The sequence below is a fragment of the Peromyscus maniculatus genome, chromosome 1 (genome assembly GCF_049852395.1).
Source record: "Peromyscus maniculatus bairdii isolate BWxNUB_F1_BW_parent chromosome 1, HU_Pman_BW_mat_3.1, whole genome shotgun sequence".
In the NCBI taxonomy this organism is placed as follows: Eukaryota; Metazoa; Chordata; class Mammalia; order Rodentia; family Cricetidae; genus Peromyscus; species Peromyscus maniculatus.
Window position 1 is genome coordinate 66263923 of NC_134852.1, and position 17704 is coordinate 66281626.

Here is a 17704-nt window from a genome sequence, read left to right on the forward strand (position 1 = left end):
GGGTCAGAAGCAAGAAGCTCTTCTAGCCCAAAGAAGTTGGCTGGCCTTTCCTTGATAGGGATGATGGTTGGCTAGGCAGAGGGAGGTCCTGAAATCCCAGGGTCACTTGTGGATTCTGTACATAGACAGTGGTTTGACATTTTTTGTGACTCAGTGAGGTTCCCGGAGAGACAGAAATAAGGACATAATCATCTTTATTGATTTGTTTGCTTTGTTTTTAAAGATAGGGTCCCACAAAGCAGCCTTGGCTGGCCTGGAAATTGTTGTGTTGACAGTTTCCTCAAAGCCATAAAGATCTACTTGCCTCTGCCTCTGCCTCCCAAGTGCTGGAATTAAAGGCATGTGCAACCACACCTTAGAGATGAAATCATCTTTAAATTGTCCTTGCAGTGGTGAGATGGATACTCTATGTCTTTTCCTGATCTAATATTTGGGACTCTTAAATTAATGATGTCACTTGGCCATTAATGTAACTTTATTAAACTAAATTGTTATCTAAATATGAAGGAGATAGAGTAGAAGAATAATCCTGGAAATCATAGAGTGGGGGTTTTTTTATGTTAAATTTGGGGACTGACAAGATTGCTCTTATTCATGTCTCCTTAATTTTTATTTGTTATTAGTGCGGGAAAGGTAGCATGCTATCTACATGTGTGGAGGTCAGAGAACAATTTGTAGAGTCCTTTCTTTTCTTCCACTTTGCATGGACTCCGGGATCAAACTCAGTTTGTCAGGCTTACATGGCAAGCACTTTCATAAACTGAGCCAGCTTTCTGGCCCAACCATGTTTGGGGCCCCTGTTGAGATACTCCATCTTGCTACAGTAGGGTCTGAGTGGTTTGGTTGTTCCTGGTTCCTGCCCCCTGGCCCAACTTGACTCTGAGTACCTTCTAGAATCTTGTCATTTTTATCAATTTTCTGCTCCTTTCCATGGTGTTTTTGTCCATAGGCAGACTCTTCTCTCCAGGAAGTAATCTTGGTGTAGAAGGGATGGTTGTCATCACTGGTGCTTCAGTATATGAGTCAGCACACATTGAGTGTGTTTTGTGTGAGGTGCCTTCCACCTGCTTTCATGTGGCTAGTCTTTAGTTCTCATAGTACCTTTACTGTGCCTTGATTGTATGGGAAGGGAAGCCAGGTCTAAATAAACCTTTGTTTCTTAACTCAGTTTTCTCCCCTCCTTCTGCACTTTCTTGTGTGCTTGCTTGTGTCTTCCCTCTCTCCCTCTCCTCCCTCCCTCCCTCCCTCCCTCCCTCCCTCCCTCCCTCCCTCCCTCCCTCCCTTCCTCCCTCTCTCTCTTTCTTTCTTCCTTTCTCTCTTTCTCTGGTGTGTGTGTGTGTGTGTGTGTGTGTGTGTGTGTGTGTGTGTGTGTGTAAGTGTGCGTGTGTTGAAGCCAGAAGTCAATGTCAGGTGGCTTCCTCCATTACTCTTCCACTTTGTTTTTTTGAGATACAGTCTCTCATTGAGCCCAGAGCTCACTGATTGGCTAGAAAGACAGGACCCACCTCTCTTGGTTTCCTAGGCATGATGACTGCAGTTGTGCATTGACATACCTGGCTGTTTACATGGATTCTAGGGATCTGGTCTCAGGTCTGCACGCTTGTATACCAGTGAGCCATTTCCCCAGCCTCTTAACTTGTTTTTGTTTGTTTGGTTGTTTGGTTGTTTTTTTTTAAACTCCAAGTCTTCCACTCTACCACCCTATCCCTATAGGAAAGCAGAGGGCAGGATGAACATGGGTAGGGCCTGGATGACCCAGGGGTAGTGTCAGCTCATTTCTTGGTTCTTTCTTAGGTGGCAGACATGTTGTTGGAGCTCTGTGTCACTGAGTTAGAAGATGTGGCCACTGATTCCCAGAGTGGCCGTCTTTCCTCCCAGCCTGTGGTGGTAGAGAGCAGCCATCCCTACACAGACGACACTTCCACCAGCGGCACGGTGAAGATCCCAGGTATGTGGACCATGCTGGGCAGGGCTGGGAGGCCCACTGTCTGTAGAGGGGCTGATACTACAGCTACTTCCAGAGGAGCAGCCATTTCCCTTTTGTGAAAAAGTCATCATAAGATTATTTCAGATCTTTTTCCAAATTGCTGTCAAATAAAAGGTAACATGGAAACTACACTATATTAGTTTTCTTTCTGTTACTGTGATGAACACTGTTACCAAAAGCAGCTTGGAAGAAAAGAGTTTATTTGACGTATACCACCAGGTCACAATCCATATTGAGGGAAGTTAGGGCAGAAACCTAGCCAGGAACTGAAGCAGAAAACACTGAGTGATGCTGCTCACTGTTCTGCTCACTAGCTCATACTCGGCCAGCTTCCTTATACAGCCCAGACATGGCGACTGTGCTGTCGTTGTTTCTAGGCATTTTCAGTGGACAGAGAGAAGCTGCATGGGTGGACGGACACAGTAGCTGACTTCCGTGTGCACACTGACACTTACTACAGTGGTGAAGTGCAAGGCTTCCACCTTTATAACTGCATCTTAGTGGTGCTGTGTACAGTGGGCTGGGCCTCCCATCAGCCGTCAGCCAGGCCAATCTGACCTCGCAGTTCCTCAGTTGAAGTACCCTCTGGTCATGCTAGGCTGTGCCAGGTTGATAGCTACAGCTAACTAGAACATACACCAAGTAAAATTTTAACTTGTCAGCTGTTAGGTGAATGCTCTTTTCCTAAGACTTAGGTCTAAAGTCTGCTGAGCAACTCTTCAGAGGCAACCCCCACATCTGTGAAATGAAGCCCCTCTGATGGCCAATTCTGACAGCCTCAGTAGTACAGTTTTAGTTTCTTTCTCCCCTCCCCCTTCATTCCTGCCTTTCACCTGTTACATGGCTTATCTGTTGGGGTATCAGGTAGCTGAACTTACCCTCCTTGGACCACTCTGTCTTTGTACACTTTACAGTTCAGCATTTTCCTCGGCCAGGCCTTGTGATTCAGGGTGCCATTGGCTCATCCACTTGGCAAGCTTTTTCATTGGTTTCTCCCTGCCTCAGTGATGCACCTAGTGTCTGCACATCTTCAAGTGTCAGTTGCTATTGCTGCTCAGCACCAAGATTATTGATCCATTGGGGCTTGCAAAGTAGTGCTGTTCACTAAATAGTTTCCTCCTTATTTATCAGCTGGAATACTTTAGAAAGGTATTTTCTCTCACCTTTTAGTTTGCTACCTAGGGAAACTGTCCGCACAAGAAAATCAGGGTATAGGCTTTCCCTGTAATTTTTCCAAGTGCCCATGTAGTATTTGTGTGTTTATGTGATTAAGAACTCATCTCTAGACAGTGTTGCTTCCAACGTCGTTCCGTTGCTAGCTCCCGTGTAGTCTGCAGTGGCAAATAATTCTAGGGTTGTCTCGTATGTCCTACCTTCCACTTAGGATTGGCTGTGGTTTCAAGATTGCAGCTCGGTGCTGAGAGACTTACTGCTACTGTGTTGTCGCTGTTTCTAGACATTTCCAGTGACAGGAATGAGCAGGGTGGGTAGATGGACACAATGGCTGACTTTCATGTGGACCGCAGTTGTAAAATGCAGTTGAATAATGCAGTTGTAAAATTCTGCTAACCTTGTTCCATCACATCTTCATCTCTTTTCTCCATGTCAGATCCTGACCAGAACAGACTTGGGATATTAATTCTGTTACTAGCAAAATCAATCACTAGAAACAGAATTTGACACGACCCCTTCCTTCTTCAGATCTTGCCAGCCTGGGTCTGAACTCTTATCTGCTGCAGGAGCTCTTAGATATAGTGCCTTGCCTGTTTCTGTTGTTCTGTAGCCTCAGTGTTACTGCACCAAGTGTCCCTCCCTCAGACTTTTGTCCCGACTGCAGTAAGTTCCTCTGGAGCTCCTCGGGCAGGCTGCTCTACTCTTGGTTGTACCACTTGAACTTGAAAGGTTGCTTTTCTGGTGTTCAGTTCTTGGATCACTTACTCATCTGTGTAAGTGTGAGCATGCTGTTTCCTCTTTTAAATCATTGTGCTTTCTGCAGTAAGAATTGTGTTAGAGTGTATGTTCACTTTAGTCATTCCGGGCAGTATTCTCAGTTAATAAAGGGTATGGCTTTAGTTCCTAACATCCTTCCCGAGCATTTTCTGGAACCAGTCTGTGAGGCTGTGTCACTGACTTAGCTCTCTTTTCAGGGCCTTGTGTTATCTGTACGTTGGGTGTCTTGGGTTTAATGCTGGTTATTTCTGTCCTTGACTGTTTTTACCTCTGACCCCTTCTGTCTGTCTTAGTGACTCCATGTTGTGCTGAGTCTTCTTTTTCTAGTGTAGGTCTTCATTTTGGAAAAAAATTATTGTTAAGTTATTTGTGAATGTTAGCACTTATAGTTTTTGGTTTTCCTGATTTTTATCTGTTGTTCCTTGCTGTCTTGTGTCTTTCTGTCTGTTGTTTTGAGATGATGGTGGCAGTTCTTGGTGGTATGTGGAACCTTTCTGGCCTGCATTCATTATCTGTTTGGGTGTGACTCCAAATTTGTTTTTTATAGCAATAAGTTTTAGCACCTTTATTTTGTTCATTTTTTTTATGTTTAGTTCATTGTCTTAAACTTTCAGAATAGGTAGGGCTTAGGAAAGTATATTTTTTTGTCTAGTTTTATTTTAATTTTAATCTGTTACACTTTCATGACAAGTTTAAAAATCAGGGCTGTTCATAGTAGCACAAGCTTTTAATGCCAGCACTTAGGACATCTAGAGCTACATAGTGAGACACTGTCTCAAACAAAAACAAAACAAAAAACCCAGAACAAATAAACAAAACACACAAACAGAAAATTTAAAAGCGGAAACAGCAGTAAACTGCTTGCTGGGTCATCATGAGAACCTCCGTTCAGTCCCCAACCCAGCGGAGACGGGCAGATGCATCTCTGGGACTCAGTGGTAACCAGCCTAGCCAAGTTGATGGGCTCTAGGCCGGGGACAGACTCCATCAAAAGACAAGGTCGATGGTGCCTGAAGAGCAGCACTGACTTGTCCTTAGTCCTCCGCTCCTGTCTTCACGACCCGTACACACACTTCTCGCATACATGCAATACAAATTCAACAAGAAATACTTTTATCTAGCAGTATCTTAAGATAGAAATCATATAATTATCTTCCTCATTTTTGTTTCTCATTTCATATCCATCCACCAACCAAAAATATGTTCCAAATTCGATAATTTCTTAGTAACTCCATGCTGCCTGGGCCATTCCAATATAATATGTTTTCCTTCCACTCCCTACTTGTTTTATTCTGTTTTTTGAGACAGGGCTTCTCTGTGTAGCTTTGGAGCCTATCCTGGAACTCACTCTGTAGCCCAGGCTGGCCTCGAATTCACAGAGATCCATCTGTCTCTGCCTCCCGAGTGCTGGGATTAAAGGCATGTGCCACCACCACCCGGCTCACTCCCTGCTTCTTATGTCCCCTCACACAGCATTCAAATTCGGTCACTTAAAACTAGTCAGAGCTGTTAGTCACCCATGAAGAACTGCACAGTTATCTCTGTGACTGTAATGTGATCTAAAGGCCTGCACAAGGCCAGTGCTTTCTCTCCTCGGCTCCCATGCCTTTTGCAGAATCTCCCCTAATTGTTCTCATAAGACTCTGGATACCAAATATGTGATATACACACTAAGCAATTCTCAGTGAACACCCAATTGGTTGTCTCACAATTCAGCTCAGATCTGCCACCATTAGAACACCTAGAGGTGCAGTCCCACAAGTCTGTTCCTACTTCAGATGTCAACCCACAACTTACATCAGATTGGCCTGTAAGTCAGAAGTTCCCACAACCTGATATTGTTAGTCACATTTTCTTGTAACTATTGTAACAAAATACTTGAGTTTATCAACTTATAAAGAGTAAGGGTTTGTTTTGCCTTGCAGTTATGGAGGTTGCACCCCATAGTCAGTTAGCACAAGGCAGCATGTCACACAGCATGTCACAGCAATATGTGCAGGGGGTGGAACACAAATCACTTCCCTCATAGCCATGAAGCAAAGAGACAGAGTCCCACAATCCTTTTCATGAGCACACCCCTGATGACTTAAGGGCCTCCCACAAGGCTCCTCCCACCTCTCAAAGATTGCTTTACCTCTCATAGTGCCAAATGGGGACCCAGTCTATAACTCACAGACATTGGGGGGCATTCAGGGTCTCCCTTAGCACCTTCTTCAAAGCTTCATAATATGATATAAGCTTGGTCAGGTGATAGAATTGCAACATGGAAGTTTGCCTGGAGGTGAATGAACAGAACAGAACCCCACCAAGTGGGTGTTTTTCTGGCTTTTTAGTCCATGGGTAGAACCTTTGTCGGGACAAATGATGAAGAAGGTGATCAGGCTTAGGCTGTGATTTTGGTGTTGGTTCTTTGCCAGCTCCTAACTATGGTTTTGGTCTCATGCTCCGTGCTTGCTGAACTGTGACTTTTACTTGTTCTCTGGAATTTCCACTGTGTTTTCTGCTTGCTTATACTCCAGGTGCAGAAGGACTCAGGGTGGAGTTTGACCGGCAGTGCTCCACAGAGAGGCGCCACGATCCTCTCACTGTCATGGATGGTGTCAACAGGATTGTGTCCGTGCGGTCAGGTGAAGAAGGGAGGGCAAGTAGGGACAGCACTCCTCACTTGTGCTCCATAAATGGAGTTGTTAGCCTAAGGCAGGACACTGGTGCTTCATTCCATGGGAACTTTAAGGAAGGTACCATAAGGTAATGAGTTGTGAAACAGTAGGTTTTGTCTTCTTCTCTTCAAGTACTTTGAAATAAGATACGATCTGTGTAATGTGTGCTTCATACCACTGTCAGAGGGGTTATTGAGTGTCTGGTGAGAGAGCTGTCCAGCAGTTGAAAACCATAGATGTGTTCGAGTACTGAGGCCTGTGTAGCATTGTTGCCATAATACAGAGCTTCTTAAAGGAATTCTGCTCCGACTGATGGCAGTGGGGGTATGGCTCATGGAGTGCTGTGTCTGGATGATGAGCAGAGTGTGCAGTGGATGGGAGGTGTGCTGCATGGTCTTGTCTGCTCTGCTGAGTTCCATGAGGTCAGGAAGAGGGGTCTAATTAATAAACTCACTGGTCTAAAAAAGCATTTTAGAATTGTTAATGCAAGGATATGCATTTCGGGCTGGAGAGATGGCTCAGCAGTTAAGAGCACTGGATGCTCTTACAGAGGTCCTGAGTTCAATTCCCAGCAACCACATGGTGGCTCACAATCATCTGTAATGACATCTGGTGTCCTCTTCTGGCCTGCAGGCATAAATGCAGACAGAATACTGCATATATAATAATTTTTTTAAAGAAAGGATATGCATCTCTTTTTAGGCCTTTTTAATGGTGATGGTGGTGGTATTGGTAGTGTTTGTGTGTGTGTGTGTGTGTGTGTGTGTGTGTGTGTGTGTGTGTGTGTGTGTGATTCACACCTCACATACACACACACCTCCTTATGCTGAGTATTGAACACAGGATCTTGTGAATGCTAGCAAGCACTCTGACACTAAGCTACATCCTCTTTTATTTTATTTTGTTTTTTGAAACAGGGTTTCTTTGTGTAGCTTTGCGCCTTTCCTGGAACTCGCTTTGGAGACCAGGCTGGCCTTGAACTCACAGAGATCCACCTGGCTCTTCTTCCCGAGTGCTGGGATTAAAGGCGTGCGCCATCACTGCCTGGCCCTACATTTTCTTTTATAAAGGGTGAGAAATTTTCCCAGTGGAAAGCTAGGTGTGCAAATGTTTGAAATTTTATGGGCTGCATGTGGCCTGTCCCTTACCACTCAGTGTATGTTGTAAGCAGAATGGCGGTGTCACAGAAGTCCTTGGGCTAATGTACAGTGATGATGGACATAGTTTTTCTGGCATTTTGGTAAATGTCTGTCAAAATAGTTCTCAGTAGTAGTAGTAGTAGTAGTAGTTGTGCTAGGTCTCTCTGCTTTGAGAAGGAAGTCCAGCAGGCTGTGTCCACGCAGTTACCTCATGCTCCTACAGCATTAAGTTGCCCAGTCTCGTCTGCTTTTTAAAGAGGCCACCACATAGCTCCATAGACTCTTGGATCTACCCAGGTTGCTCCACCCATTTCTTGAGTACTGCCTGTCTTGGCCATGCTGAATTATTTACAAATGCCTTTTGTGGGAATTTGAGCTCTTTCTGCCATTACCTAACTACCTGCCACACTCAGAAGTATCCCTAGAACCTACCCTGGTATGGGCTTGCTCTCCCTGGATCCTATTTGTATGCATCTTCATTTCCCCATTTGGTGGTAGCTTTCTTGGGGGCAGTGCATTTATATGTGCCTTCAGGTTCTTCAGTACTTAGATCAGAGGCTGAATAGAAATCTGTGGGAAGGTAGAATATCCTCAACCCACCATGAATATATAAGCTCGAGAGGTCTTAGACTTTCCAACTAGTGTGAACAACTTTGCTCTGCTCTAAGGAGTTCTCTTGGTTAGATGATGGCATAATCCTAAACCCAGGCTGTACTTTACTCTGCTAGGTCGAGAATGGTCTGACTGGTCCAGTGAGCTGCGCATCCCTGGTGATGAGCTGAAGTGGAAGTTCATCAGTGATGGGTCTGTGAATGGATGGGGCTGGCGCTTCACAGTTTATCCCATCATGCCAGCCGCAGGTAAGAGGGACTGTGATTATTAACCTCTTACTGTGATTATTACCCAAGCAAGTGGAACTATGCACACTTCATTCTATGGCTTAGGACTGTCTTCTGCTGCCCGGGAGAAAACAGTGTCTGAGTCTCTACCTGAGAAGGATCAGACAAAGAGCCATCTAAGCCATCCAGTTGTCAGGGTGCTTAGCCCCATCCTCACCTCTCGTAGAAAGAAGTTGGTGCTGGTTGTAGCTCCTAATGCTTTTGGTTCACAGTTAAATGTCAGTTTGAAGAGCATGGCTCAGGGTTAGAGATGGCTACTCAGTGGTAGAATGTTTGCAGAGCATGCACAGTCCCTAGGTTCAATCCCCAATACAGGGGGAAAAAAACAAGCAACAAATGGACAAAAAGGTTGTCTTACGTGACTTAGTGCTGTGGGCTTGTCTTCCACTATGTTCCACTCGGGAGTTGAGTTTATGAGTTTATCCATAGGAGGTGGTCCCATGATGTCACATAGGGACATTTACAGGATTTCTTCACAGGCCCTAAGGACCTCCTCTCCGATCGCTGTGTCCTCTCCTGTCCATCCATGGACCTAGTGACCTGTCTCTTGGACTTCCGACTCAATCTCACCTCCAACAGAAGCATCGTCCCTCGCCTTGCTGCCTCTCTGGCTGCGTGTGCTCAGCTGAGTGCCCTGGGTGAGTGGTACCTCCGTGGTCATACCTGTTCACCTGGGTAGAAGAAAGTAGTCCAGCTTCTCACCTTTCCCTGTATGTTGTTTCAGCTGCCAGCCACAGGATGTGGGCTCTTCAGAGACTGAGGAGACTGCTTACCACAGAATTTGGGCAGTCAATTAACATAAACAGGCTGCTGGGAGAAAATGATGGGGAAACCAGAGCTTTGGTATGAAGCATTATGGTTTCTAGACCTTTAACCCTTTAGGGAACAAATGTGCTGCTTTAATCATCAAAACCCCTAAACCAGCAAGAAGAATTGGGAATTCTGTCCAAGTATCAGGCGACTTTTGTTACATCCAGGCTTCTTCTCATGCTAAGTTTAAGCTGGGCTAATTTTTGTTTTAAAGCCCGTGTGTATTGACCCCTGTGAACATAGGTCTATGTTAGACTTTACAAGCTTGACTGCCCACATCCCTTTTATTGTACTATATGATGTGGTTCCATTCTGGTTGTTTCTAACCATAGGAGAAGATGGGCAGGATTTGTATGCCAGAGAGGGTAAGTTCCCTGAGAGTGGCTTTCTAAACCAATACTAAACATTCTGAATGTTGACACTTCCTTTTCATTTTAGACATACACTTTTACCTAATTGAGAATTTAAATACTCATTTTTTTAGGGGATGTAAAACCCTTTACTTACAGGAACTAAACAAACCCGGATCTCCACTGCATTCTGGATTTCTATAATAGAATATTGTTTTGTTGCTTTTAAGAGCTTTACAGGCAGTGCTCTTGCTGCTTTGGTGAAAGGCCTTCCAGAAGCTTTGCAAAGGCAGTTTGAATATGAAGATCCTATTGTGAGAGGTGGCAAGCAGCTGCTCCACAGCCCGTTCTTTAAGGTAATGTTTGACTTATTTTTAAAGCGGTGGTCTATAGCTCTTCGACTGGGAGAGCCACTGGGAGCTGTTATGGTAGTATGGCTCTTTGGGAGCAGTCCTTACTATTCCCGAAGGGTTATATGAAATACATCCCAAGAAGTGGTTATGTGATCAAAGCCTTTATCTCATAAGCTGTTTTCTCATATTAGCATGTTTTGAGACATAGATGCTGATTTTTTTTTTATTCTGTGGATGTTGTAGCAGTTGTTGGTCTGGGGCCCTGTGTCTCCAGAAGCTGTTGTGTTCCTAGAAACTCACTTGAGGAATTGTCTTCAAGTCTTGGAATGGCAGCCAGTGGCCTTCGCTCAAACGTTAGCTGTGTTTCTGAGTATCCCTCTGTTTGCAAATTTTTGTTGACTGCAGGTGCTAGTAGCTCTTGCCTGTGACCTGGAATTAGACACACTCCCTTGCTGTGCTGAGACCCATAAGTGGGCTTGGTTCCGAAGATACTGTATGGCCTCCCGTGTTGCTGTGGCCCTGGACAAACGAACCCCATTGCCTCGTCTGTTTCTTGATGAGGTAAAAAAAAAAAAAAATAACATTTATTTTATTTTTTGAATTGCTTTTGAGATGTGAATATAATGAAAATGATGCCAATATAATAAGACACAGTTTGTTTTACTAAGAAATATCATAAAGAAACTCATAGATAAAAATGAGTACTATAACACATGAATTTCAATTAACATTAATTTTAGCAAAGTAACTAAGATATAATGATACGGTATGGACGTTTTTTACCATCTCACAGTTGATGTGAAAATACTGATTTTTCATACTAAATATAAAATCATCATGCTGATGTTGGTATATTGTCATACTCCCATTTAAAGATTCCACTTGTTTTAATTATTTTTTACTCTTTTTCAAGGAAGAAAGGTTAAGTCAAGGTCTCACACTATATCCTAGACTGGACTGGAGCTCACTCAATAGCCCAGGATGTCCTTAAACTCCTACCTCTGCCTCACAAGTTCTGGGGTTGCAAGTGTTGAATCACCACACCCAACTTACTTGTTTGATTCATAATCCCATAATAATGTTTTGTAGGTTGCTAAGAAAATTCGTGAGTTAATGGCAGACAGTGAAAATATGGATGTTCTCCATGAAAGCCACAGCATCTTTAAAAGAGAGCAGGATGAACAGCTTGTGCAGTGGATGAACAGGTATTACTTCAGAACCAAGAGACAATGTTGTGTGTAAGTGTTTATACAAACTCTTACACAAATGTTCACATCAAATGTTCTTTTGATGTTTCTTGTAGGCGGCCAGATGATTGGACTCTCTCTGCTGGTGGTAGTGGAACCATTTATGGGTGGGGACATAATCACAGGGGGCAGCTTGGAGGAATTGAAGGTGCAAAAGTGAAAGTCCCCACTCCATGTGAAGCACTTGCAACTCTTAGACCAGTGCAGTTAATTGGAGGAGAGCAGACACTTTTTGCTGTGACAGCCGATGGGAAGGTAAGGGTACAATTGTTTTTTTTTTTCAGAGCTGAGGACCAAACCCAGGGCCTTACACTTGCTAGGCAAGGGCTCTACCACTGAGCTAAATCCCCAACCCTGCATTTTTGTTTTTTCGTTAACATTTGAGAAAATTATGAGTAGATATTTTGTTTGGTTCTTGTATATATAAGGACTTGTATTTAAAAACTTTCTGAAGAATGTTTATGATATCACCAAAAGCAGGGAGCATTCTTACATATTTCTGTATAATCTTTACATATACCTTAACTACTTTATACATATTTTTATTTTGAAGTGCACTACATCTGTTAGCTGTATTTCTTCTAAAAATCGTCAGTACTTGATTCTGTCAGTTGTCTCTTCTCTCTGTAGTGCAGCTCATGAGTCTGTAGATAGCTATGATCTGTAAGTGAATCTTTGTTACTTTTCAGTTTGCCTGCTTACAGTTTTTCTTTTGAATGAGAGGAAGGGGGCTCTATGCTTACAGTTGGAAACTGGAGTACAACATTGGATGTGGGGAGAGGGCGGTCCTGCAGTTGCACCTTGTGGACATCCACCATTAACCTATAGGATTTTCTTCTAAGAGGTCTCATCTCACAATCCCCAACATCCCTTATTAGTACTACCCTAGAGACCAAGGCTTTTACACACAGACATTTAGAGAATATTTCTCAAAGCCATAGCATATATAAAATCTTAAAATTTCCTATGATTTTTAACCTTAAGTTAAATTTTTCTCTGGTGTAAAAATGTACAGAATGCTATTTCTTTTGGGCAATTACTAAATACAGGAATATTTATGTTTTCTCATCTTAGCTCTATGCTACTGGCTATGGTGCTGGTGGAAGACTGGGGATCGGAGGGACAGAGTCAGTGTCTACCCCAACGTTACTGGAGTCCATTCAGCATGTGTTCATTAAGAAAGTTGCTGTGAACTCAGGAGGAAAGCATTGCCTTGCTCTCTCTTCAGAAGGAGAAGTTTACTCGTGGGGTGAGGCAGAAGATGGGAAGTTGGGGCATGGCAACAGAAGGTATTGTGTGAAAATATCATTTTCAGTATGTTTTCTTTGCTTTGTTTTAGTGCTGGTACAGTGTGTTGATCTTTGCCTTTTAGAACACTTGCAATAACCTGCTTAAGTTAAACGATGTTAATGGCTTATTTGTCAGAAATAGGTCCACAGGTCACTGTATGTGAGTTTACCTGTTATGAGTCCTGTACTGGGAGGGAAGCATTATGTCTTGAAGTTTTTATTCACAAGTTTTACAAATACTAAGTAAGCATCTTTTCGTCTTTCACCTTGCTACTGTCCACTGAATGAATCACATTGGGCATTTGTTACATGATACCAAAATCATAAGTATAGAAGAGATAGCACAAGTGATGGGGAAGGAACCAGACTCAGTTGGTTTTGAAAAATTGGTTTCATCAAACCACCAAAGTAGAAATGGAGATGTAGCTTAGAAATAACTAAAATCACCAGGCAAAATATACAGCAGCCCTGAAGACACTGAATATGAGGCAGCAATATAGAATTCCCCAAGAAATAGGAAACAAAGAAGGCTAGTTCAAAAAGTTATCCCAGTAGATCATCTGTAGACAGTTTCCATGTCACAGCAGGAAGGAGAGGCCCTGGCAGATGATGACAGCATCCTTTGATTTAGAGATGACAGAACGAGAAAGCTGAGGAGGCCGAAAGAGGTAGAATATGCAGCGAGTACCACAGCGTAGGTAAGAGCTGTACAGAGAGCCTAGAGACCTGTGGAACCCAGGAAGGCAATCATGTGAAGCCTAAGAGCAAACCACTGCAAATGATCGAAAGAAACTTTCCTTGGTGCTCACAGAGGAGATAGAACTCCCAGAACCCTTATAATTCATATGCAGGTAGAATACAAAAAGTAATAGCTAAGGACTGGAGAGATGGCTTAAGAGCGCTTTTGACCTGGGTTTGGTTCCCAGCACCCTTGTTGGAGACTCACAACCATCTGTAACGCCAATTCCAGGGGAATTATGGCCTTTGTGGGCACTGCACGCATATGCTACACTTACCTTCAAACAAAACACTCATGTATCAACAAATATATAAGTATATATTAGCAGGGGAGAAAATGAATCATATACTATAGGCTGCGGTTCCTCCACTAAAACTTAAAAACTAAAACCATTTTTATAAATAATAGAGATCAAAGCTCAATTATTTTTATGAATATAAACAAACCCTTAATAAGGTAAACTTTACAATGTCCTGTATCCACTCAAAAAATGCAGAAGAACATATGAGAACAAAAACTAGTCAATCAAAACTGATTCAGAAATGCCACTGTGGTAGACTTTTCTTTTAATCACATACCATCTTGTGAATAAGCATGTAAAAGTTTGAGCTTGTTAAGTAGAGCCTAAAAATTATTTAAATACTCAAATTAAAAATCCTAAAGATGAAAAATATATTCACAGAAAGGAAAAGTAAATTATATGAAATTAATGCTCGAATAGATGTGATAGAAAAAAGACCGGTCAACTGGGAGACAGGACAATAGAAACTACCCAGAGTGAAAGCACAGGGAAAAGGGATGTGCAGATGACAGAACACCAGTGAACTTGGGACAGACAGTGCCATGTCGCTTAGTGTGTCCATAAAGAGCACTTAAGAGAGGGAATGGGAGATTTTTAAGAAATAACTGAAATGCAGAATTGACTAGCAGCTCTGAACTCACAGGTACAATAATCTTAAAGAAACACGAGGAGGGAAAAAAGACTGCACCAAAGTAAACTGACAGTAGAATTTGAAAAGCAGTTGGGATGGGTTTGATTAAGCTGAGGTAGGTTAAAGAAATATTAAAGGGGTAAGAAGCAGAAATAAAGTAATAAAATAGGCATGAAATCATAAAACATAGGTAAGTAGAAAACATACAGCAAGGTGAGATCTTAAAGCCAAGTATATTTACATCAGAAGGAATGATCTGAATACTCAGCAGGCAGATGCAGGCCTGGGGAGATGATTCAGTCTGTTGCGTGCTTGATGACCTGTGTTTGACCCCCAGAACCCATGTTAAAAAACCAAAAACAAAACCAAGGGAGCATAGTGGCATATGCATGTTAACTCCAGTGCAGAGGAGGCAGAGACAGGCAGCCCTGAGGTTCAGTGGCTAGTCAGCTCAGCAGACATGACAAGTTTCAAGTCAGTGAGAGACGCTGTCTCAAAAACTAACTAACTAACTAACTAACTAACTAACTAACTAAGGTGGGTGTCCTCTGAAGAATGACATGCAAGATTGTCCTGTGGTCGCCACACCCACACATTTGCATGTGCATTGCACACACTAAAAATAAAGTCAAAATGATGGAGAAATGTATACCATGCTAATACTAATGAAAAGCAAACAAACCCAGAGTATTTACATTAATATCATGCAAAATACATTTTCACAGCAAAGAATATTGGCATGGATTAAATTGTTTCTTCATGATAAAGTAGTCAGGTCATCAAGAAAACAGTACATGTTAATATTAGACACCTATTAGACACTGCAAATTGACGATAGTAAAAATATGCCAGAGCGATGACTCAGTTGTTAAGAGCACCAACTGTTCTTCCAGAGGACCCACATTTGATCCCCAGCAACAAACTAGTGACTCACAACCATCACCAGCACCCACTTGTAGCCTCTGAGGGCATTGCACTCATGTTGTGCACAGGCATACTTGGAGACAAAAATAATAATAATTAAAAGATTTGCTAGAACTGCAAGGATAAATTAGACAAACCCCTATGGTCATGGTTTTTCAATACCCTTTCATAATTGGTAAAAATGAGAAGATTAAGAATATGAAATGGAGCCGGGCGGTGGTGGCGCACGCCTTTAATCCCAGCACTTGGGAGGCAGAGCCAGGCGGATCTCTGTGAGTTCGAGGCCAGCCTGGGCTACCAAGTGAGCTCCAGGAGAGGCGCAAAGCTACACAGAGAAACCCTGTCTCGAAAAACCAAAAAAAAAAAAAAAAAAAAAAAAAAAAAAAAAAGAATATGAAATGGATAAAAAAAAATTGGCTAACTGCCAACCAACTTGATCTAATTAACATTTTTAGAAAACTGTGCCAAACAAAATTCTAATCTTTTTATATGTGCATGGAACACCAACCAGTATAGACTATGCACTGGACCACAAAATAGCAGATTTTGTATGGCAAAAGGATTTATGTTTATACAAAGTTTATTCTCTTGTCTACACGGAAATTAAACTGGAAATCAATTGTGGATCTTTGGAAATTGTCCCCTAATGCTTGGAAAGCAAATAAAACATTTCTGTATTCAGCCTTAGCCAAGAGGAAGAAAAGCAATTAAAACATCAAAATAACTGATGGATCAGAGAATGAATGAAAAAACAAAAATAATTGTAAACAGAATGAAAGTGAAATTGACTTACCCAGATATGTGAGATCCAGCAAAAGCAGTACTTAGAAGGAAACTTATAATGTGAAGTGGCACTTAAGACAATAATAAAAATGGTACAAAACTATGATGTAATACACTATACTATAGGAATTCCTATAGGAAGAAGGACAAATGCAACTCAAAGTGAACAGAAAAGAGGTTGTCAGAATCCTTAGCATAGAAAGCCAGGAGAGAGTAGGAAAGCCGTTTTTTTTTTTGGGGGGGGGGCGGGGGGGGGAAATACAACCAAGAAAACTTCTATCAAGACTGATGGTAAAAAGAGATTTCAGGCTGGGCGGTGGTAGCACACGCCTTTAATCCTAGCACTCTGGGAGGCCGAGATAGGCGGATCTCTATGAGTTTGAGGCCAGCCTGGTCTACAGAGCGAGATGCAGGACAGGCACCAAAACTACACAGAGAAACCCTGTCTCGAAAAATGAAAAACAAAAAATACAGAGAGTGAGATTTCAGGTCAGAAGAATTTAAGAGATGAAGCAGTTCTCTCCTCTCTCTCTTTCTCTCTCTCTCTCTCTCTTTCTGGTTTTTCAAGATAGGGTTTCTCTATGTAGCTCTGATACTAGCTCTGTAGACTAGGCTGGCCTGGAACTCACAGAGATCCACCTGCCTCTGCCTCCCAAGTGCTGGAAGTAAAGGCGTGTGCCACCACTGCCCAACTGCTGCTGAAGGGGTTTCTTATATAGTTTGCAAGTATTTAGAGATCACAAAGGCCAGGGATGTAGCTTAGTGGTTAAAGCATTTGCCCACCTTCTTAGCTTATCCCAGGGCCTGAGCTCAGTCTCTGGGACCACTGAAGTACACGAAATCTTTAAAATCAAAACAAACAAAACAACCACCACAGCAAAAAGCAAACAGAAAACCTAGAGCAGCAACCAAGTGTGATTATGCTTTCCTGTAGTCAAGGTGCTTGGGTGTAGAGGCAGGGTAGTGGTCACAGATTAATTCCAGGCCTGTCTGTGGTCTACATAGTGAATCTAGGCCATTGAGGACCATCTTAAACAGAGCAGAAACCACAGTTTAATGAACAGCTTTATGGCAACAAACCTGACTTTTTAAAGATTTGGACAAACTTTAAACAAAAAAAAAACCAACAATGCACAGACTCAAAATATTAATTTCCTGAAGATACATTTCCCAAACCAAATATCTCCCAAACCAAATGACTGGTGATTTCTGATATTATATAACCTACTTTTTGAGGACATTGGAGAAAAAGGAGAATTCTTGATTTTTTTATTTTTTATTTTATTTTATGTTACTGTTCTTTTCCTTTTTCTTTTTGGAGACAGGATTTTGCTATTTAAAATAACCCAGGCTGGTCTCAAATCTGTGATAGGTTAGGTTCTTGCCTAGCCTCCTGGTATTACAGATGTGCATGACTAAACCTGTCTGTTTGTTTGTTTGTTTGTTTGTTTGTTTTGGGGCCTTTAGGATGCTGGGCAAATTCTCAACCACCACGCTACAGTCTTTAACTCATTTTTTTAAAAGATAGCTTTACCTTTATTAAAACCATACTCAGACATTATTAGGAAAACACAAATCAATATCTTACATCTACATACATAGTAAAAATTCTTAATAGCTTAAGAAATCAAATCCAACAGTG

The 17704-nt window shown here is 42.2% G+C and overlaps 1 protein-coding gene across 3 annotated transcripts in view; it reads left to right on the forward strand.

Moving 5' to 3' along the window:
* The window catches only part of Herc2 (HECT and RLD domain containing E3 ubiquitin protein ligase 2), a 169069-nt gene that overhangs the window by 134598 nt on the left and 16767 nt on the right, over window positions 1-17704 (forward strand). For 2 of the 3 annotated variants that reach the window (XM_042277169.2, XM_076543921.1), the window contains exons 70-79: window positions 1795-1948; window positions 6457-6564; window positions 8465-8596; window positions 9115-9273; window positions 9360-9478; window positions 10026-10151; window positions 10554-10709; window positions 11238-11353; window positions 11452-11650; window positions 12470-12684. In XM_042277169.2, the coding sequence (XP_042133103.1) occupies window positions 1795-1948; window positions 6457-6564; window positions 8465-8596; window positions 9115-9273; window positions 9360-9478; window positions 10026-10151; window positions 10554-10709; window positions 11238-11353; window positions 11452-11650; window positions 12470-12684 (1484 nt within the window). The remainder of the gene's footprint in view (window positions 1-1794; window positions 1949-6456; window positions 6565-8464; window positions 8597-9114; window positions 9274-9359; window positions 9479-10025; window positions 10152-10553; window positions 10710-11237; window positions 11354-11451; window positions 11651-12469; window positions 12685-17704) is intronic. The other variant, XM_042277174.2, reaches the window with a different exon arrangement.